The following is a 22,428-nucleotide window of genomic DNA, read 5'->3' as shown; positions in this document are numbered from 1 at the left end:
GTTCGACGTTGAGCGGTTCACCGGCGAAAATGATTTCGGCCTGTGGAGATTGAAAATGAAAGCTGTTCTTATGCAGCAAGGAGTCTGGGATTATGTCAAATCCAAGGCGGATGAGGAGGAGATTCAAGGAATGGATGCGGCGAAATCTCAAGAACTGGAATACAAGGCGTATAGCTCGATTGTCTTGTGCCTCAGCGATAGAGTCTTGAGGGAGGTTCAAAAGGAAGATGATGCCGCAGGAGGTTGGGAGAAGTTAGAGAAAATCTATATGGAGAAGTCGATCTCAAATAGATTGCATCTCAAACAAAGGTTATTCAATTTCAAGTTTTCTGACTCCAAGAACTTAGCAGATCAATTAGAAGATTTTCGCAAGTGCATAGATGATCTTGAGAGTGTGGATGATGCCATGAAAGATGAGGATAAAGCTTTGATGTTATTGAATGCTCTGCCTCAGAGTTTTGAGCAATTCAAAGACTCAATACTTCTTGGAAGGGATTCGAAGGTGACTTTAGAGGAGGTATATTCTGCATTAAAGCTGAAGGGAATGCAGAAATCTGTCAGCAAGCAAATCGATCAAGCTGCTGAAAGCCTTAATGTGAAGACTGCATCAAAGAAACAATTCAAATTCAAGAAACCCTCATCTGATAAATGGAGACCACGGGGTGCGAAGGAAGGTGATCAGAAGGAGTCAAAAAGTTGTTTTTGGTGTAAGAAACCAGGACACATCAAGCAAAATTGCTTTGCTTGGAAGAAAAGACAAGCTGAAAATCACAAAGAAGATGGTACAGCAGCTATCACTGAGGAAATTGAAGAGGCAAGAGCTCTCAATGTGGTGGAGGATAGTCCATTATCAAGGCTGTGGATCATGGATTCAGGTTGCAGTTTCCATATGTCCTCCAACCTTGACTGGTTCCAAGATTTAAAGGAATCTGAAGGCTCGGTGTTGCTAGGAGATGATCATGTGTGTGATGTAAGGGGTGTTGGGAACATATGCTTGAGGATGGAAGATGGATCACTGCGAAAGCTTACTGATGTAAGGTACATCCCATCCATCAAGAGAAATTTGATCTCATTGGGACTTCTTGAGAAGATAGGTTATAGATTGACCCTTTATGGTGGAGAAATGCTTGTTACAAAGGATGGCCAGATGATTATGAGAGCTATCAGAAGTAATGTACTCTATTATCTACAAGCTGAGCCTATTGATGGTTCTGCAAATTCAACTCAACAAACCATCAATTGGCATACAAGGCTCGGGCATGTAGGAGTTGCTGGGATGATGCAGTTGGTGAAACAAGGCATAATTCAGATGTCTGAGTCTGATGTACAAAGACACATTGGATCTTGTGAGGAGTGCATACTTGGTAAGAGCAAAAAACTGCCATATGGAGTGGGCAAGCACACATCGAAAGAGCCTCTCCAATATGTTCACAGTGACATATGGGGACCTGCACCAGTGAATAGCCTTGGAGGAGGCAGGTATTTCTTATCCTTTGTTGATGATTTTTCAAGGAAGGTTTGGATAGTAATAATGAAAGACAAGTCAGAAACATTCCAGAGGTTTCAAGAATGGTGTGTAGGTGTTGAGTTGGAGAAAGGAAAGCCATTGAGGTGTCTTAGGACTGACAACGGGCTTGAGTTCTTGTCCCATGAATTTGATGGATTCTGTAAAGATAAGGGGATAAAGAGGCACAGAACAGTCCCTCACAACCCACAACAAAATGGGGTTGCTGAGAGGATCAATAGAACCATTCTTGAAAGGGTGAGGTGCATGTTAATAGCGTCTGGAATGTCTAAACCATTTTGGGGTGAAGCAGCCTCTACTGCTGTTGTTTTGATCAATAAATGTCCTTCAGCTGCCATTGAAAATCAGACCCCAGACAGCAAATGGTATGGATCTTATGGGGATTATTCAAAACTGAGGCCATTTGGGTGTAGAGCTTATGCTCACATAAAGCAAGGTAAATTGGAACCTAGAGCTCTCAGGTGTGTAATGATTGGGTATCAGATGGGAGTCAGTGGGTACAGGCTGTGGTGCTGTGAGGAAGGGAACAAGAAAGTGGTGGTTAGCAGAGATGTGATCTTCAAAGAATCTGAAATGCCTTTCCTCAACAAGGATAATCAGAAAGTTCATTTTGAGGTGGAGAACCAGAGAGTAACTACAGATGTAACTCAGACTGATCTAAATGCTACATCTGATGTCAGTGGTGGTGGAGCTTCTGGAATGCAAGCTGAAATCAGAACACCAGAGAGAGTGATTGCTAGAAACAGAGCAAAGAGGAATATTAAGCTCCCTTCTAGATTTAATGATTATGACATGATGCACTATGCACTGGCAGTGGCTGAACAGATGGATTACCATGAACCTTCATCTTATAAAGAAGCAATCAGAAGCCCTGAAAAGGATCAGTGGTTGTTAGCTATGCAAGAGGAGATTGATAGCTTGTATAAAAACCACACATGGATCTTGGTACTGAGGCCTACTGATCAGAAAACAGTAGGGTGCAAATGGATTTACAAAAAGAAGGTTGAGGCCTTCAACAACAACCATATCAGGTTCAAAGCAAGGTTGGTGGCTAAGGGGTTCACACAGAGGGAGGGTGTGGATTACAATGAAATTTTCTCACCTGTTGTCAAACACAGCTCCATCAGGCTATTACTTGCTATAGTTGCTCAAAGAGATTGGGAATTGCAACAACTTGATGTTAAAACTGCTTTTCTCCATGGTGAACTTGAAGAAAAAATATACATGGAGCAACCACCTGGTTTTGTGAAGCCAGGAGATGAAAAGAAAGTGTGTTTGCTAAAAAGAAGTCTCTATGGTCTCAAACAAAGCTCAAGGCAGTGGTACCTGAGGTTCAATGTGTTCATGCAGAAGATTGGGTTTGAAAAATCTTTGTATGATCACTGTGTGTTCATCAAGAGAAGAGGTGGAGTTGCTGTAGCATATCTACTGTTATATGTAGATGATATGCTGATCTCTGCAGAGCATAAGGAAGAGGTGGAGTTAGTGAAGGCTGATCTGAAATCTGAATTCGATATGAAAGATCTTGGTGATGCCAAGAAGATTCTTGGGATGGAAATTATCAGAGATAGAGATCACAAGCAGATATGGCTGACTCAAAGGGATTATATCAGTAGTGTGATCAAGAAATTCCAGATGGATCATAGCAAACCAGTGAGCATGCCCCTGAGTTCACAGTTCAAGCTCAGCAGCAATCAAAGCCCTAAAGATGATGAACAGAGAAGAGAAATGGATAAGGTCCCATATGCAAACATAGTGGGGAGTATCATGTACACCATGGTGTGTACAAGGCCAGATATCAGCCAGGCAATAAGTGTTGTGAGCAGGTACATGGCTGATCCGGGTATACAGCATTGGCAAGCTTTAAAATGGATATTAAGGTATCTCAATGGCACTCGGGATTATGGCATACTGTTTGATGGAAGTAAGAATTTTGATACACAGCCTCTATTGGGATATTGTGATTCTGATTTTGCAACTAACATTGACACAAGGAAGTCCCAATCCGGCTATGTTTTCTGCATGTATGGAGCTGCCGTAAGTTGGAGATCGAGTTTGCAATCTGTGGTGGCACTCTCAACAACTGAAGCAGAATATATTTCCATGGCTGAGGCTGTAAAGGAGAGCATGTGGCTGAAAGGAATCTGCTCGGATTTTGGAGTCGATCAAGAAGCTGTGACTGTATTATGTGATTCAAATAGTGCCATATGTCTATCAAAACATCAGACATTCCATGAGAGGAGCAAGCATGTGGATGTTAAGCTTCATTTTGTGAGGGATGAAGTTGAAAAGGGCTCAGTAAAGATTGAGAAAGTAGCTACTGAGCACAATGCTGCTGATATGCTAACAAAGGTGTTACCCGGACTTAAGTTGAAGTATTGCATGGATTTGGTGAATCTGATTCAGCTGGAGTGATTGTGGAAGATGGATATGCTCTGTGGATTGTCCAGTTGTGTCCCAAGGTGGAGATTTGTTATGAGGATTGGGGCAAAACTGCACAATCAGTCAAGCTCGGTGTTAGCCGAGCTTAATCGTGCTCGGCAGGGACTGATATACTGTTAGGTGATTGATTGCAGCTCGGTGTTAGCCGAGCTTAATCGTGCTCGGTGATTAGCCGAGCTTGCAGGTGCTCGGTATTAGCCGAACTTAGTCGAGTTCGGTGTTGGCCGTTGTTATTAACTGATGCATAGACAAACGTGAGCCGTCGGATGCGATTAGTTAGTTAGCTTAAATGACAGCCGTTGGATTTGTTTTGGTTGTTAGATTAGTGTTAGTCAAATAGAGTGAATAACCGAGCTGTGCAAGCGGAGTGAGAGAAAAAAAAGATTTTTCATCCATCAGTTTGTAATCTTCCACAAAATTGAATACAAGATTTCCATTAATTCTCCGAGAGTTGTTCTTAGCTTTATTCATTTTCATATCGAGTGTTTGTTCTTCTTGTTCCGGAATCGATCTTGTTGTGATAGCAAGATTGAGTCGCGTATTTGATAACATTACAAAGAAAAGGTACAAAATACATTGATATGCTGCATGTTGTCGACTTTCACTTGAAAACCAAGGGAAATCAAAAAAATACTCATTAAATTGTTTACCCAAGATTGTGGAGTTTCTAACAGCTCTACGAGCAAGATATGGACTTTGATATAGTAGGGATTTGAAGGATCTGATTAATACAAGCAACGACACCCAGCAGAAAAAGCAAAAGGAAAACAAAAGATCAAATACAGATTCATTAAAAAAAGTGTGTATTGAAACTTGAAACAGACCTACAGAGAGTGGAGAAACAAAACATTGGACAATATTCATAGGAGTCAATAGAATCTACGTGGGACGACACAAATTTTAGGCTTTTTCTGGAAAACAAAAGATCAAATACAGATTCATTAAAAAAAGTGTGTATTGAAACTTGAAACCGACCTACAGAGAGTGGAGAAACAAAACATTGGACAATATTCATAGGAGTCAATAGAATCTACGTGGGACGACACAAATTTTAGGGATATTCTTTCGTAGAAGGAATCATGAAACTACAAAAAAGGTCATATCTGGTTGTCAGGATTCTATCTGGGTGTCAGGATTCTATCGGGAAACCAATCTGATTCCTTACATTTTAAATTTCTGTGTTTGTTTCGGTTTTTAATCAAATTGGGAAAGTAATCAAAATCCCGAGAACAAGGAAGTTAGTACAACTTTCTAGGATTCTAAATCCTAGCTTTTCTTAGGTATTCTTTTTCCCAGTTTTAGAATTCTTAAATATTTAATGTAATATATTATTAAATAAAATATTTTAAAATTATAAATCATACTTAATTTTAGTATAATAAATAACTATAATTAAATTTATCATAATTATAACTATATTATTATAATATTTATATGTAATTGTTATTATCATAATAATAATTAATAATTTATTAAATAATTATTCTTATTTTTTAAATTAATAGTTAATAAATAAAATTGTAGTGAAATTTTAAATTATAAAATTTATTTAATTATAATATCTGTAAATATTATAATTGCAATAATAATAATTATTATTATATTTATTATTATAATTATTTATGATTATACTACTCAATGTAACTATAATGACAATTATATTATTATACATTATGATGGATTATCCTATTATCATTTGTAATTAATAATTTATTAAAAATTTTGTATTATTATTTTTTATGAATAAAAAAATAATTTATAAAAAAATAATAAGTACAATCTTTTTAGTTTGATGTTTAAATCAAATATAAAATATAAAATCTTGATATTTTTCAAACACTGGAAAGTAAAGTAAGTTACTAGGAATAATATTCCCGGGATTCATTTTCCTATGAATCATTTTCCTTGTCAACTCTACTTTCCCGTCAACTAAACATGACATTAAAGATTGCAACCTCTTTGTTGTCTATTGAGGCCTTTGTTAGGACAAAGGCTCTGGACTTCTTCTCATGCTCAATTTTTGCCACTTCACGAGCTTGAAATCGTGACATTTTTTTATTGCTAATAAAATTAATAATTTTATCATTACTTTGTATTATAATACTCCCTCCGTCCTAAGCTACTCGCACTTATTTCCTTTTTGGACGTCCCAAGTCACTTGCACTCTTTCCATTTTTAGTAAAAAATTTCACCTACAGCCGTCATTTTTGACTTTCCTATACACTCATTCCTTAATCTCCGTGCCGAAAAGGAAAGGAGCGAGTAGCCCGGGATGGAGGGAGTAGTATTTTTATTTAATTTATACATTTTATTCTACAAAAATTTTGGAATATTGGATTATATTCATTTATATGTACTTATTGTGATGTACTAGTTATACATAGAATTGGAGATGTGAAATTGGAATTGAAGCCTTCAATTTCAAATCCAGCGTTTGGTATCATAAAAATTATTGGATTTGGAATTGTAATCCACTGTTTGGTATCATAAAAATTATTGGATTGGAATTGAATTACAATTACAATTCCTCTAATTCCACAATTTGAATTACATATTAAAAGTAGTAGAATTTCAAATATTTATTAAATTACACACACTGCACACATTCACACACACACACTCTCTTGCGCACACTTACACACACATTCACACACACACACACGCACACACTCTCACACTCACACTCACACTCACACTCACACTCACATTGCACACATTCTTGCACACACTTACACACATATTCACACACTGTGCACATTCTTACACACACATCGCACACATTCTTACACACAACTGAACACACACACTGCACAAATCCAATTTTTTTAAATTCCATTCCATATCAATCATTATATTTTGCTAAATAAAGGATTTGGAATTCCTTCCAATTCAATTCAATGAATTCCAATTCCAATTCAATTTCAATTTCAATTTCAATTTCAATTTCATTTCCATATACCAAACGGACTCCAAAGTATCTAAATCCAACTCCAAAGTATCTAAATCCATAAGGTCTAAATATTTATATTGTTATATGGGTGGAAGTATTCAAATTTCTAAAATGTCTACACCCCATAATTTCATGTATAGTTTGGTATTTTTTAAAGATTTAAAAGATGTTCACTATTTAAAAATATTCATATATGGTGTACAATATAATTTTAACTTTGTGGTGGTCCTTATGTTTTGTTATGTTAAATCGTACTTAATGCTTATACATATACATATTTAGGGATGTATTCAAACGACAATCCTCTTTATTGTAACATCGTATCATTATTTTAGGCAATTAGATTTGCAGATCGTGTTATTCTCAAGCTACCATGTGGCAGCCTATTTTAATTAAATTGGGACATAAAAAACATGCTAAAGGGCAAAATCGGTATTCTCTATTTTCAGTACGTTACCAGATTGCAGTGTTATCTATACATATATAAAAGTTGAGTTTTGGGCCACATTTAGAATATTTAAGAATATTTTGCTAAATTTTGAATATTCTGAAATGACATTGGCCGTTACAAATAAAGTTAATTGACAATCTAACCATTAATAGAATTCAGTCATCTATGTATAGATTGCATCCGTTTGTGATTAGAAATCTATCTAACTATAAAATTTATTAATTTTGATGTGGAATAATTCAATTAAAAATAAATTTAATGTATTTTTAATACATTTCTGGAGTAATCTATCATTATCTATAACCATATATAAAAGGGGAATTTTGAAAAAACTAAAAAACTAAAGGAGTTTTGAAAAAAAAATACTATATACCATTGAAATTATGATAAAATAATATTCTCAGTAGCTTTTAGTAGTATTTCACTATCAATGTAGAGTAAAGGTTTTTTCCATTCTAACTATGAATTGAATTCACATATAACATGTTGGATATAGATATAAGTAAATTTTAGAAATTACATATGAATATTAAATTACCTTCACCAACTAATTATTGCAAAAAAAACGTAGCAATACATTACCACTTTGAAAAGTTTTTTAATTCTATTTATTGCAATATTGAATGCATATATATTTTAGCATGTGAAAGGTTTGTCTAACGTGTTGGTAATGAAAAGTTTCTTACGACTGCCATAATTATTGAAGTATGTAAATTCTTGTGATGATTGGAATAACTGAAATGGATAGTAACCGAATCAAAACACAAATCAAATATAATTGAGAGTTGGCAAGCACCACAAAATAGGTGAATTAAATTAGAGTTCTTTCCTCTTCCCATACAATAACATTATTTTGCATATTCCTCTACATTCCTCATAACTTTTGCATGCCTATATATATAGAGAGACATATTCCACTTGTCCAACAACCAAGTACATCATGAAAACCATGTCATTCACAGAGACATTAAGCCGGAAATATTTTTGCTTGATCAAGAGGTATGGATTAACAGTTATTTATATGTAATTTTATTGCTAAAACATGTTATTAAGTCATATATATGTGCTAAAACATGTTATTAAGTCATATATATATGTGTATACAGTGCAAGTAAATCATAAGGTTGGTTTTTGTCGCTGTGACAACACAAGACTTGGCAAACATAAATTCATCATGCAAATTACATTCACAACTAATTAAGAACTGTGTCTACCGATTGCCGCTGCAGGATAATGAAAATTGATTTAGCATTTCCTGATGTTTCAAAAGAAGCTAAAGATCTCATTAGCAGGTAATTTTCCTTCTCACTTTCACATAGGGTGCATGACAGTTTCTTTACTTTTCTTCGCTTCTTGATTTTGTGGCCTTTTTTTTGCAGCTTCTCGTGAAGGATTCGTCGAAAAGGCTATCCCTGAGAAGATCATCGGACATACTTGGATAGTGAATAATTAATAAAAGGAGAGTTCTTGAGGTATTTATGAAAATGTCATTTTAGTTGAAAATTTATAATTTTATTAAAATTATTTTTATCAATGCATTCAACATTGTTTAATGGATTCTGTCATACATACAAAACATGAATTCTCATTATTATTGTGCATAATTAAAAAGTCTTTTCTTCTTCCACACATTTAGGGAATTAATTTTCTCTACTTCTTCCAACTTCTTGCCCACTCTCCAAAAAGTTCATCGCAGTTCTCCTTGCCATTGTTACTGTTTATATACCTTCATGATCAATTCTTTTTTGGATATTGAAACGTTGGGTAGAAGGAAAGAAGGAAAAGCTTTGAAACTCACCTGGAAGAGAAAAGAAGTCGAAGAAGATGAAGAGACTCGAAAGGCGCCGCTAATATTTTAGATTATGAAATTACTTTAGAGGAGATCTGGAATTCATGGGCATGGACCAAATAAGTTGGGCTAGATAATTAGCTAATGTAATTGGTTAGATTGTAGTAATTAATTTTTAAAAATGCGTTTTACATTTTATTATTATAGTATGTACCATATTCCAATGTTTACATATGATTTAATTTATGTTAAAATATTATTGTAGTATGTTTAGTGGATTACACTTTAATTGTCAAGCTATGTAATTTTTATTGAATATATATTATATTTAACATATAAATAAATTATAAGAGGTTTTTGAATTGAAGGGAAAAAAATTGGAAAATGAATCAAAGATATTTGAGAAAATTAAATTAAATTGTGATACAGTTTTGGTGTTTGATGTGGGGTATGAATTATTGTGGGTATTGCACGACTCAAAATGAAGTAAAGTTACATGTGAGACGGGTTTATGGCATGGGATGTGAATGGTCTTAGTATAAATGAATGAAATCTTAGTTACTAGTATTCTAAAATCATGGACCATTACACTCATATACTCACTACTGTTGCGTGATCGAGTCTTTTCCATTGTATCAAAAGTTTTAAATATTAGATAATAATGTTGTGTAATATTTAATTCACAATAATAATGACGATAATTAATTTTTTTTAATTCAATCAAATATACTATGTAATATAAATTATACTACCTAAATTATTAGTCCATATAAATTTCAATTATTTACAATGATATTCATATAAAATTTTATGAGTTATAAAAGTGGAGTTTTGGGGAAATAAAAGAATGTCATTATGATTTAAAAAATAAATTAAATTAAGGTAGCAAAAAGGTTTTATTTATTTTTTTGATAATTATGAGAAGTAAAATGAAAGGTTTTTGAAAATAAATTGAATGGAGAAGTGGAAGCGAATTTATTTTGAAGATAAATTGATTACCTATTTAAACTTTGAAGTTAAATAGTAGTACTAAAACGCATCTATAATATTAAGTTTTTTTTATTATTGTAATAATATGGGGAAGTAGAAATGAAAAGGTTTTCGAAGGTTAAAATATTTTTTGGGTTCGCGTAACTATGGAGAGTAGTGAAATGATTTTAGAAGAGAAGATGAAATGCTTTTGCTAAGAGATCTTAACATCTTTTTTTTAATATTAAAGACGGTCTTTTAAAGTTACATTTTGGGGAGCTTTACATCACATTTTTTTAGCCTTCGTATATGTATTCCAGTCCTTCTATTACATTCCTTGCACTTGTCAAACACAATTATTTGATTAGATAGAATACAAGTATAGTTTCAACAAAACACTGCTTCGGCTCCAATAAATAATACAATTGGGTGAATAGATGTTTGGATGAATGCAAGCAAGCATTTTTTTTACCATTCACATAGCCCTATTGTAAAGCACTTTCTTGATACGAGCATATAAACATATTTACAACTTAGATTTAGGTAAAAAAAAAACCTCTACTATCAATAAGGATTATCAAGTAGGCCGACCCAGTGTAAAATATCGAATATAGATCTAAAATCTCCAAAATAGAATAAGTGATCAACAAAGTAAAATTGAACTGGGATGAGTATATTTTAAAGTTAAGGGTTTATGATTTAGGTTTCAAGGTTTGGGTTTTTAGGGATTAGTGAAATTAGTGTTAGTAGATTTATATGTGCACATTTGTAAATACAATCATTATATATACTATGAGAAGTCCTAAAAAATCATTATATACTATCATAAATTTTATGTATTACAACTTTATTTTAATAGAATTGATTACTTTTGTAAAATGTATCATTGTATACATTTATATTATTAAATACTCCACATTTATAATTTTAGAACCATATAATGTTTCTTATTTCATATAAGTATTTCATAATTTAATATAAATAAAATGGGCCGTGCATAGCACGGGTGTGATACTAGTTTTATAAATATTGCAGTGTTACGCGTCTGCATCATTCGTAATACTCTAGTTTTTTCCTTATCAGATTGCAGTATTACTCTATGATAATTGCAGTGCAATGCTTCATATATTGCAATACAAAACAGAAAATATTGTTGTTTATTCCCTGACTACCTTTCATCTTAAGCATAAAAAAAGACGAAAATACCCACGCTAGCAATTTCCAATACGTTAGACTGCAATTCGTACTCAATTCTTGAAATTTAATCCTAGGCGTCCATAGAAGAAATCTAACGGATCTCATTAATGGTATAGTATTAACCTATATATGGTGTTACATAGTGGAACCCATGTATTCATACTGTAATACACCCCTACATATTTATACATATATAAAAAAGAGTTTTGAGAAAAATAACAAGAGTGCTACGATTATATTTTTATAAAATTGGGATACTGAATTTTTTTTAATATTTATTTTGTAGTAATAACGAAGGTGGAAGTGAAAATATTTTTGAATAGTAATTTATTTGTCTAAAACTACGTGACATCAATTCAGTTCACATGCAAATATTTAAGTGTTAATATATGTGTTACTATTAAAAAAATACATTGTTTCATCCACAATGGTCCAACATTTAAGCCATTTAGTCATTATATTTGAATTTATTTAAGTAGAATATTCATTCAGTGATTCTCATAAATTTACTACAAACAATATATTAGAATGGTTCCATAATTTAAAATATAACCCCACCACATCTTTTTATCTTCTTTTTGGATACAATAAATATTTACATTCCCTTCCCTAACCCAACCTCGGCCCGAGCATACATGCAGGTTATCATAGACTCTTCTCATCTATCAACATTCCACTTTTGTTCTTCACCTATTTTCCAACCTTCAAGACATCCTTTTCACCAAAAGCTACTTATTCACTATTTTTCACTTTCATTTTTCTTTTCTTTTCCTTTTTTTTTCTTTTTCTCCATGCTTTGCATGGTATCATCACTATCCTTTCTTTCTTTCTCTTTTCTACCTCAACACCCTTGTTTTTCATTTGCTAACACCACTTACAAACTTTCATTTCCCTTTGATTTTTCAAAAGTAACACACAAGAAATCCAACTCCTTGGTTCGTCAAAGAAAAGGTTTATCGGCTCAAAGTGGGCTAACAAGGATTATTAACATGATAATGGATAGGGGTAAGATTTAGCTAACAAGGATGGCCTAACATCATCCCTTATCTCTATAACCACTATGTAGACTCAAGGAGATCGCGAGCAAGTTCTAGAAACCATGACATACATGAGATAAAACCACATTTAAAAACAATATAGGCTCAATTCTCACAAGGCGTTTTTGGCAAAAGACAAGGCACCATGCAATTCACTTTAGGCAATTTGAAATGAAAATTACATTTTACTTAGCCATATCAACAAGATTTTCGAAAAATTTTACAAAAAATCATCATTGGCAACTCCTCCAACATGTCTCACACTCGTTCAAATTTCAATTTCACCAAGAAAAACCTAAATCCACTAGACCACACACAAGGAAAGCTTCACAAGTCATCCTATCAATTAGGGTAAAAGCCGGGGTCACTCAACTCACAACGAATTACACCAACGGGGAATCACATTAATCAAAGAGACATTAATCAACGAGCAAAAAGAAGACGAGGAGGATGAAAGGGAGAAACCCCCAGATCCACTAGACACCCCCCAAACTTATTCCAAGCCAAGGCATGGATAAGTTTGAAAGAATGTGGATGTGGGGTGAACCTCTACTGATCTGGTGGGTAGTGCGGTGGCTGCAAGCGTGCCTTGAACTCTTGTTGCTGCTGCTAAAAAGGCCCGGTCGGGTTAACACTCTGGACTCCGAGTCCGTTTCGCCATTTCTTCAGTTTTTGTCCCTTTGTGCCCTACTTTCCTGTTCCACTCAACTCACACAACAAAACACCCATCTCAAACACATTTGGTCATCACTAACAAAACAAACACAAGGAAAACACACAAAAACACACCAAAAAACAAGAATAAAACAAAAACACACCCAAACACACAAAAGCGATAAATTTTACCTACTAGGGGTTGCCTCCCCTATAGCGCAACTTTTTAACGTCGTTTGCCCGACGGTCTTCAAGCTTTCACTCAATGGTCCAACCTCACTCGGATAATGTCGTCGGGGCCCGTCTTTTCTTTAGCGGCCAAATAGAGCTTGTGTAGACGCTTCTTCTACCAAGTGGCCTTCACATCTTCCCCAATAACACTTCCTTTACAACTCTCCTCTAGAGGTTTCTCCACATCATCATCCTTACCCTTCACATGTGTCACTTGTATCATCTTGCAATCTTCAACTTTCAAGGGCACCTCTTCCACTCTCTTGGCCTCTTCCACTTCTTGGCGTTTCATCTTTTCCAAAATAGAGAGAATGACCGTCTTGTTTCCATGCCTAAGGGTGAGTTCTCCCTTAGTGACGTCAATTAGAGCTTTCCCGGTTACAAGGAATGGTCTTCCAAGGATGAGGGGGACATTTGAATCCTCCTTCATGTCCAAAACAACAAAGTCCACGGGGAAGATGAAATCATTCACCCTTACCAATACACTCTCAAGGAGTCCATTGGGGAATTTGACGGACTTGTCCGCCATTTGGAGGGTAATGGTAGTTGGCTTCAAGACACCAAACTTCAACTTCCGGAAGAAGCTTAAAGGCATGAGATTTATGCTTGCCCCTAAGTCACACAAGGCCTTAGTTTGCCTATCATTCCCGATCACACAAGAAATGTTGAAACTCCCTGGATCTTTCATCTTTGCCGGCATCTTTTGTTGGATGATTGCACTATAATTCTCGGTCAAATTCACGGTTTCATAATCAACCAACCTCTTCTTCTTGGACATAATCTCTTTCAAAAACTTGAGGTAGCCGGGCATTTGTTGGAGAGCCTCAATAAGAGGTATGTTGAGGTGCACTCTCTTGAAGATCTCAAGGAACTTGACAAACTTCTCATCCAACTTCTTCTTTTGCACCACTTGAGGAAAAGGAATTTTGACCTCTCTTGGTTTGGGAGAAACAATTGCCTCGGGTTGAACCTTGGATTGCATAAGAGGTGATTCCACCTCAATCTCCTCTTCTTCTTTCTCTTCGGGCACTTCATTAGCTTCCACCTCGGGCATAGGAGGACACTCATAGCTTGTCCCACTCCTTAAGTAGATTGTCTTGCAGTCTTTCGGATTTGGAACAGTAGTACTTGGGAATTGCCCCGATTGGTGTATTTGTCCCACCGCTTGGGCAATCTGACTCATCTGGGTCTCTAGGCTTTTCATATGTCATGCCATGCTATGCATATTATTCTCAACCTTCTCTAGCCTTTGATTGGTATGCTCCATGTTCTTGTGTGACTGAATCATGAATGCATTCAATATGTCCTCTGAACTTTTGCTCTGCGGCTCAGTGATCATCCCTTGAGAAACTGTGAACCCCGGTGGTGGTTGAAGGGCATTGTTGGGGTTCCCATACGATAGGTTAGGATGCGCCTTGTTCCCAAAATGATTGTAACCTCCACCCCCTTGATTGGGGCGGGAGTTGTTATAGTATCTATTGCCCACTTGGTGGATATAGTTAACATCTTCTACACTCTCTTGCTGCTCCTACACAGCCGGTCCCATCCCCATGAGATCTATCTTCTTGTGGAGGAGCTCCATCTGTTTATACATGTTGTCCATATGGCTGCTCTCTGCGGCAGAGGCTACCCTGTGTACTCTGCTCCCCTCGTTGTTCCAGCCTTCATTATTAGAGGTCACACTCTCAATCACCTCCATGGCCTCTGCTTCTCCCTTCTTCAGCAATGATCCTCCTGCACTCAGGTTCAGTTCACGCTTTGCTTCAGGCAGACACCCCCTATAGAATGCTAGGACTTGATGCGTCGGATTCAGCCCATGATTGGGGCACTTCTTCATCAGGAGTCATCTCAAACGAAATGATTTCTGACTGCCTCTTCAACGCCTCACTCGGTGGGTAGTATTTTTCTAAGAACTTTTCCACCATGGCCTCCCACGTGCGAATGGAGTTGGGCTCCATACTGTCCAGCCAATCCTTGGCATCATCCTCCAGAGAAAATGGGAACACCCTTAATCTGATCTGTTCATCTGTGACTCCATTTATCTTCGCCGTGTTACAGATCTGGATGACTTTAGTGAGATGCTTGTTAGGATCATATGTGGGTCGGCCCCTAAAGGCGTTGTTCTCAGCCATCTGAAGTAATCCTCTCCTGAGTTCAAATGTGTTGGCATTAACATTGTTGCCAACGGTTGGGTATGCCACCCCATGATAGACATACATGTTTTGGACAAGTACCACATTTTGCCTTTGATCTAACCGCCTTTGCAATTCTTCGAGTTGTTGTTGATGCTGAGCATTCCTTAGATGAGGTGGTGGTACATCATTCCCCTCTACGTTCTCCATCAGAATAGGAGAATGTGGCTCAAACTGAATAGGGGAGTGAACTGGTGACGGAGTAGGTGATAGTGATTCTTGAACCGGTGAAGGTGATCGTCTCTGGACCGGAGAAGAGACTCGGATCCTTTGATTTAGCCTTCTCAAAGCGTTTCTCCTTCTGTTGGATGCTTCGATCTCAAGATCTATAGGCTCTAAAGGTATACCTCTAGAGCGTGTGTGCATGCAACCTGAAACAAGAAAACCCAATGTGAGGGCTCAAAAATAAAATAAAAATTAAAGCAATAAAGTTTAAACTAGTAATCTCTATCTTTACCACGATATTGAGCTAAATTAACACAAATTGTCCCCGGCAACGGCGCCAAAAACTTGACTCGACTTATTTTTGCACAAGAAAATTCCCGCAAGTGTACGGGGCTAGTGTAGCACAAAGCAATCAAGATTATCGTATCCCACAGAGACAAATTGTATAAACCCAAGTACCACGGACCGATGTTAACTACTATCTAGACAAAGCAAAGGTTGGGGTTGATTCTTAGAAAAACAATTAAACATAAACAAGTTAAAAGCACGCAACAAAGGATAGGTTTCAAATAAGAGAAAGAGGTAGAGCTTTGGGTCCAACTACTACGAACAATTCAACAACTTCGATTACCCAAGTCTCTAGGATTACTAGGAAAGCCGCTAGTCTAGGCTAAGCCCTCTCTCGAGTGCACTCAACCCGTTGATTAACCATTGATATTGAAGTCTCCTTCTAATACTTCACAATTAACTCCTTAAAACAAAAGGCTCAAGCCCTCACTCTAGAATTCCTTCTCTCGAATGTAAATTATCTAGGTGTTGTTCATTCTTTTATCAATCCTAATTAGGTATCTCTCGATTACTCAAAACTAGGTCAACAAACTCAATTGGTAGCTAAGCAATTGAATTGAAAAATCTCAAGAATGAAACAAAAGGAATCACAAGAGCATAGGTAATCAAAAGTCCTTGAATTAATCAAAAGCGTTCATTGTAGTCTTCACCAAAACTCTACAAGAAATTTAGCTACTCATATTCAACGCAAATTCACAATATAAATCCGAAGAAAGTGAATTGAACATAGGAAAACTAATAAAGATACTCTCAAGAGTGGGTTGAATGGGCAAATCGTCTTCGTCTTCAACCTTGTTGAGGATTGGGACTTCTTGTCTCTCAAATCCACTCTCAAACCTTCAAAACTGCTTCTGGGCGGTGTGATGTCTTGGGAGTCGAAAACCCTCGGTCCCTTTTATACCCGAGGCGGAAATAAAAGCAATTGTAACTTACCGCCCAAAACACCCGACCGAGTGATTTGCAAGTGGAAAACACCAGACCGGGTGTTCTCTCTGGATCCCGCAAGGCGTACAAAATACCCGATCGGGTGATTTGGAAATTGGAAAACACCCGGTCGGGTTTTCTCTCTGGACCTCGACTGCTTCTTCGAAACACCCGACCGGGTGTTCTAGCCGATGAAAAACACCCGACCGGGTGAACCTACTGGACTTCTCAAAATCTGTCTCGGCTCGTTCAATCTGTTTTTCAGTCCGTTTCAACCTGTTTTCATCACAAAACTACGACAAAACTCATTAACTCATTAATTAGTGTATGTGTGGTGAAAAACATATATTATACACCTTAATCATCAAAATCACCATCTAATTACGCACAAAACCATCCTAAACTATGAGTTTGTCAAGATGGGAATGAGAATGCAGCGATTGATGGTGATACGGGTCGTTATATACTCCCTTCATGGAGTACTCGGGGCATTCCGGCTAAGAGATACAGTCCTGAAAGGATTCACAAGAGCAGATATTCTATGGCAAATCTAGCCAAGGCCAATCTAACTGAAATGGCAAGGGCATTTGAAGCAACTCTTTATGAAGAGTAAGAGATCCTATACACTGTCGAGGAGGCCATGAAAATTTCTCTTTGGATGGAAGCAATGCTGATGGAGATGTGAGTCCTACTGAAGAACAATACATGGGAGGTTTTTCTAAAACCTGATGGAGTTCGGACTGTGGGGTATAGATGGGTCTTCACCATCAAACGGAGACTAGATGGGTCGATTGAAAGATACAAGGTGAGACTAGTAGCCAAAGGATACACTCAGACCTATGGAGTCGACTATGCGGAGACATTCTCACCTGTAGCCAAGATGAGTACTATTCGAGTGTTGTTCTCGATAGCAGCGGCCAGGGAGTGGCCACTCCATCAGTTTGACGTGACTAATGCGTTCTTGCATGGGGAACTAAAGAAGCCCATCTACATGGAAGCGCCTCTTGGAATTTGCCGAGGAATTCGAAGGAGGGAAGGTGTGCAAGCTTAAGCGAACACCGTATGGGCTAAAATAGTCGCCTAGAGCTTGGTTTGGAAGGTTTATAGAAGTAATGAAGAAGTGTGGGTACAAGCAGAGCAATTCTGACCATACACTGTTTCTAAAGAAGAGAGAAGGAAAAATCACATGATTAATCATTTATGTGGATGATATAATCCTCACTAGTGGTGACGAAGAGGAGATGGATCGACTGAAGAAGAGTTTATTTACAGAATTTGAAATGAAGGACTTAGGATTGCCGAAGTACTTTATGGGTATCGAAGTGTTGAGGTCAAAAAAAGGGATCTTTATCATTCAGAAGAAGTATGTTCTTGATCTGTTAGCTGAAACAGGACTACTGTAATGCAAGCCAGCCGACACTCCTATGGTTCAGAATCACGGTCTGCAGATAGTAGAAGGAGCTGAAGCTACTCACCGCACTCGATATTAGCATTTGGTTGGGAAACTGATATACCTTTCCCATACGAGACCCGACATAGCTTATGCAATTGGAGTAGTCAGTCAGTTCATGCACGCACCTCAAGCAGCTCACTGGGAAGTAGCACTAAGGATCGTATGGTACCTAAAGGGGACAACATGCCATGTAATTCTGTTAAAAAATCATGGACATTTGGAGATCCACGGGTTTACAGATGCTGACTGGGCGGGAAATCCAAACGATAGAAAATCAACTACTGGTTATTTCACCTTTGTAGGGGGAAACTTGGTCACATGGCGGAACAAAAAACAAAAGATGGTAGCGCTATCAAGTGATGAAGCAGAATTCCGAGGAATCAAGAGTGGTCTGACCGAAATTCTATGGTTGAAGAAGTTGATGACAGAGCTGGATTTGAACTCACATAAATCGTGTAAGTTGTTCTGTGATAATAATGCGGCAATCAGTATATATGAGAATCCAGTCCAGCATGACCGTACCAAACATGTCGAGGTGGATCGACATTTCATCAAAGACAACATAGAATCCAAGACTGTAGAACTCCCCTTTGTGAGATCTGAAGACCAGTTGGCGGATATCCTTACAAAAGCCGTTGATGCTAGGAGCTTCCATGAGGTATCGGGCAAGTTAAGAATAGGTGATCCCATTACTTAACTTGAGGGGGAGTGTTGGAAAGAATCAAGTAAATGGGAAGAAGATTGATGCAGATTAAGGAAGATTGATTGAGATCACATAATTAAGGGAATTAGTATATTTTTCTTATTGTGTAACTAGGGTAAATCTTATCATGTACAAATCCTTCTCAAGCCTAGCCTATTAATAGGAGTGTACATTGTAGATGTCAGTGAACAAGTTGAATGAATAACACACACATATCTTTCAACAAAAATTAGCCAATAAAATTGTTTTAGAAACTCATAAAGTTGCATACTATATTAATTACCAAGAGAAAAGATACTTTCAACATCATTCATTATGGTGCCCCTTCTTCAATCTCTATAGTTTTTTCTCAATATGGCTAATAAGAGGTTTGATCTTATTTTATTGAATGCTGCTGTTGTAAGTGCTTATACATTTGTGGGTGGGTACGTACTACTTTTATAAACAATACTTAGAGGATTATTAAGGGAGAATGAAACTTATCTTAGTAGAGAGAAAAAAGTTTCCTTAAAATAGAATTGGTCTATTTTTAAGGGACATCTCAAAATGGCAAATGTTGTAGTATTTTTAAGTGATAGTGTGAGTATATAAAGTGGGTATTTAGTTTATGTTTTAAAACCTTTTTACTTCAACTTCTCTTAATTATTACCCCACCCGCCACAACAATAAATCATTTAGGATTGACACGAGTTTTAATATATAATTGGTAAAGTACATGGATATAAAAAAAAGTAATTGAAATTGTGTAATGGATGGTGGAGCCCATATATGATAAATAAAAGAGAATGAGAAAAAAATTATCATAAATGAATATAAATTATTTTTATGGGACGGACGGAAAAGGGACGGAAGAGGGAGTATTATAAAAACATACCAATTTTAAATAAATATTGATAATAACATCCTTATTATTTTCTTCAAAAACTCCTCTTTTGTTGTTACTGTTTCATTGCATCATTTGTCACTTTGAGATCCGTATTGTTTATTAAATTTTCTCAATCTGTTAAGTTTATGCTGTTTAGTGAATCTTGTAGTTTGTGCTGGGAGTTTTTGAATCTCGTTTAGAATTTGCAAGGATAATTAATTATACCCCCTCCATTTTAAAAAATCTGCACACTTTCTATCCCTCCATTTATAAAAATATGTACACTTCTGCTTATTTTATGGGATATTATTTTATTTTTATCCCATAATGTAACGAGTTAAATTCCAGCATAAAATAAACCAAATGCAAATTACAGAACGAGCATTGAATAAAAAATTTAAAAGTATAGCATGAAACTTGAAAGAATGGCCTGCCAGGAAATAATGAAAGAAAGAACAAAATAAATTAGAGCACCCGCAACGGCGGACGTCCACGCGGAATTTCCAACGGCGTGCGTGAATTCCGTGGCGGACGTCCGCCATTGCGAGCCCCTTCCATGGATACGGAATTCCGCGAAGGAATTCGCAGTTCCGCAGCCATCGGCGGAATTCCGCGCGGACGTCCGCCATTGTATTGACGCCCGCAGAATTCCGCGCAGAATTCCCATTTAATGCATTAAATGTTTTTTTTTCGGTTCCTATATATACATCTCATTTAATGCATTAAATGAAATATTTTTCCCTATTTGTGTCAGATTATTTAATTCCGTAAATTTCTTACTTCCGGAAATTGATTAATTTATGAATTTGTGAATTTTTTTAATTGTGGGAATTCCTTCAGGAATTCTGCCACTGTGCAGTGGGAATTCCTTATGACATGACATGAAGTATTTTTTGGAATTCCGTGGAAAATTCCATCGGGAATTCCGCACCAATGTGGATGCTCTTACCAGAGATATCCCGCAAAAATAAAATAAAATTTGTAATTATCGACAATCGTGGTAGCCGCCAGATAATACATATACCGTGTCAACGTTGACTACAAGAAACACGTTATAATTATCACACCTCTATCTCTATATTGCTATTTCCGCCCTCTCTCTCTAAATCCGTTTCATCGCAATTCCTTGGGATCTCAAAAATGGAGCACCGAACTCTGGAAATCACTCTTCAATCGGGGAGAGACTTGAACAAAGTGAATCTGATCTCGAAGATGGACGTCTACGCCGTCGTTTCCATCTCCGGCGGCGACAAGAGCTCCAAGCAGAAGACCAGGTCTCCGGTCGACCACGACGGCGACGCCAACCCCACCTGGAACTTCACCATGAATTTCACCGTCGACGAGGCCGCCCTGCAGGCCAACCGCCTCACCCTCGACTTCAAGCTCGTCTGCGAGCGCGCCCTCGGCGACAAGGACGTCGGCGAGGTCAGCGTCCCCATCAAGGAGCTCCTCGATTCCGCCGACGGCAAGAAATTCCTCAGCTACCAAGTCCGCAAACCCAGCGGCAAACCCAAGGGCCAGCTCACCTTCTCCTGCAAATTCAGCGACAAAATCGCCGCCGCCACCGCCGGTAAAACCGATTTTACCGGGTATCCTGCCGGAACTAGCTCCGGTTATCCACCTGCCGGAGCTTACCCGCCGCCGTCGGGCTATCCGGCGGTTGAGGCAGGCGGCCATTATCCACCGCCGGTGGCTTACCCGGCGGCGGAGGGTAGTGGACAATATCCGCCGCCGCAGCCGGCGTATCCTGCGGTGGCGGAGGGAAGTGGACATTATCCGCCGCCGCCGCCGGCAGGATATCCGGTGGTCGGCGATGCTCATAAGCCGGGAGGATATCCGCCGCTGCCGCCGGCAGGTTATCCGGTGGTCGGCGATGCTCATAAGCCGGGAGGATATCCGCCGGCAGGTTATCCGGTGGTCGGCGATGCTCATAAGCCGGGAGGATATCCGGTGCCGCCACCGCCGGCTGGGTACGGTTATCCGGCGCAGCCGCCGCCGGGGTACGGGTATCCGCCGCAGCAGGGCTATGGGTACCCGCCGGTGGCGGCGCAGCAGCAGAAGAAAAAGAATAAGTTTGGGTTGGGATTGGGGGCTGGGCTTCTCGGCGGGGCTATCGGCGGAATGTTGATCGGAGATGCGATTTCCGACGGGGCGGATTTTGACGGCGGATTTGACGGAGGTTTTGATTTCTGAGTTTATTTAATATATTATCGTTGAATTTGATGTTGCTTGTTGAATTTTGTTTACTTCTAATTAATGTATATTATGAATTAAGTCTCAATTTCATATCATAACTACTGTTTGATTGGGGTATATTCGATTAATTATGTTTGTGCTTTTTGATGTATAATCATTCATTGTTTGAGTTGATTATTCACGACGTTACAGAGACAGACGTTATAAAATTTGCAAGTTGTTGAGTTGTTGGCCCACAGACTAATTCCAATCGACGGAGCAGCTCTTCGTTAATCATAACTTGATTAACTATCAATCATAGTCATCAACCCCACACCAAGAGATTAGTCAAATTAGA

The 22,428-nt window shown here is 37.7% G+C and overlaps 2 protein-coding genes across 2 annotated transcripts; one reads left to right on the top strand and one right to left on the bottom strand.

The window, feature by feature from the left end:
• Positions 1-13,360: 13,360 nt before the first annotated feature.
• Positions 13,361-14,428, bottom strand: LOC121801054. The gene has a single exon (XM_042200525.1). It carries the CDS (start codon positions 14,426-14,428, stop codon positions 13,361-13,363), a length of 1,068 nt encoding a protein of 355 aa, XP_042056459.1.
• Positions 14,429-20,943: 6,515 nt separating this feature from the next.
• Positions 20,944-22,219, top strand: LOC121801430 (protein SRC2-like). The gene has a single exon (XM_042200913.1). It carries the CDS (start codon positions 21,036-21,038, stop codon positions 22,086-22,088), a length of 1,053 nt encoding a protein of 350 aa, XP_042056847.1. The 5' UTR covers positions 20,944-21,035; the 3' UTR covers positions 22,089-22,219.
• Positions 22,220-22,428: the final 209 nt, after the last annotated feature.

Source organism: Salvia splendens, chromosome 4 (assembly GCF_004379255.2).
Source record: "Salvia splendens isolate huo1 chromosome 4, SspV2, whole genome shotgun sequence".
Taxonomy (NCBI): domain Eukaryota; kingdom Viridiplantae; phylum Streptophyta; class Magnoliopsida; order Lamiales; family Lamiaceae; genus Salvia; species Salvia splendens.
This window is presented reverse-complemented; position numbering and strand designations above follow the sequence as displayed.

What these genes read in the sequence shown, in the direction of transcription:
- LOC121801054 (XM_042200525.1), bottom strand. Translation starts at nt 14,428, where the DNA reads ATGAGTCAGATTGCCCAAGCGGTGGGACAAATACACCAATCGGGGCAA.
- LOC121801430 (XM_042200913.1), top strand. Translation starts at nt 21,036, where the DNA reads ATGGAGCACCGAACTCTGGAAATCACTCTTCAATCGGGGAGAGACTTG.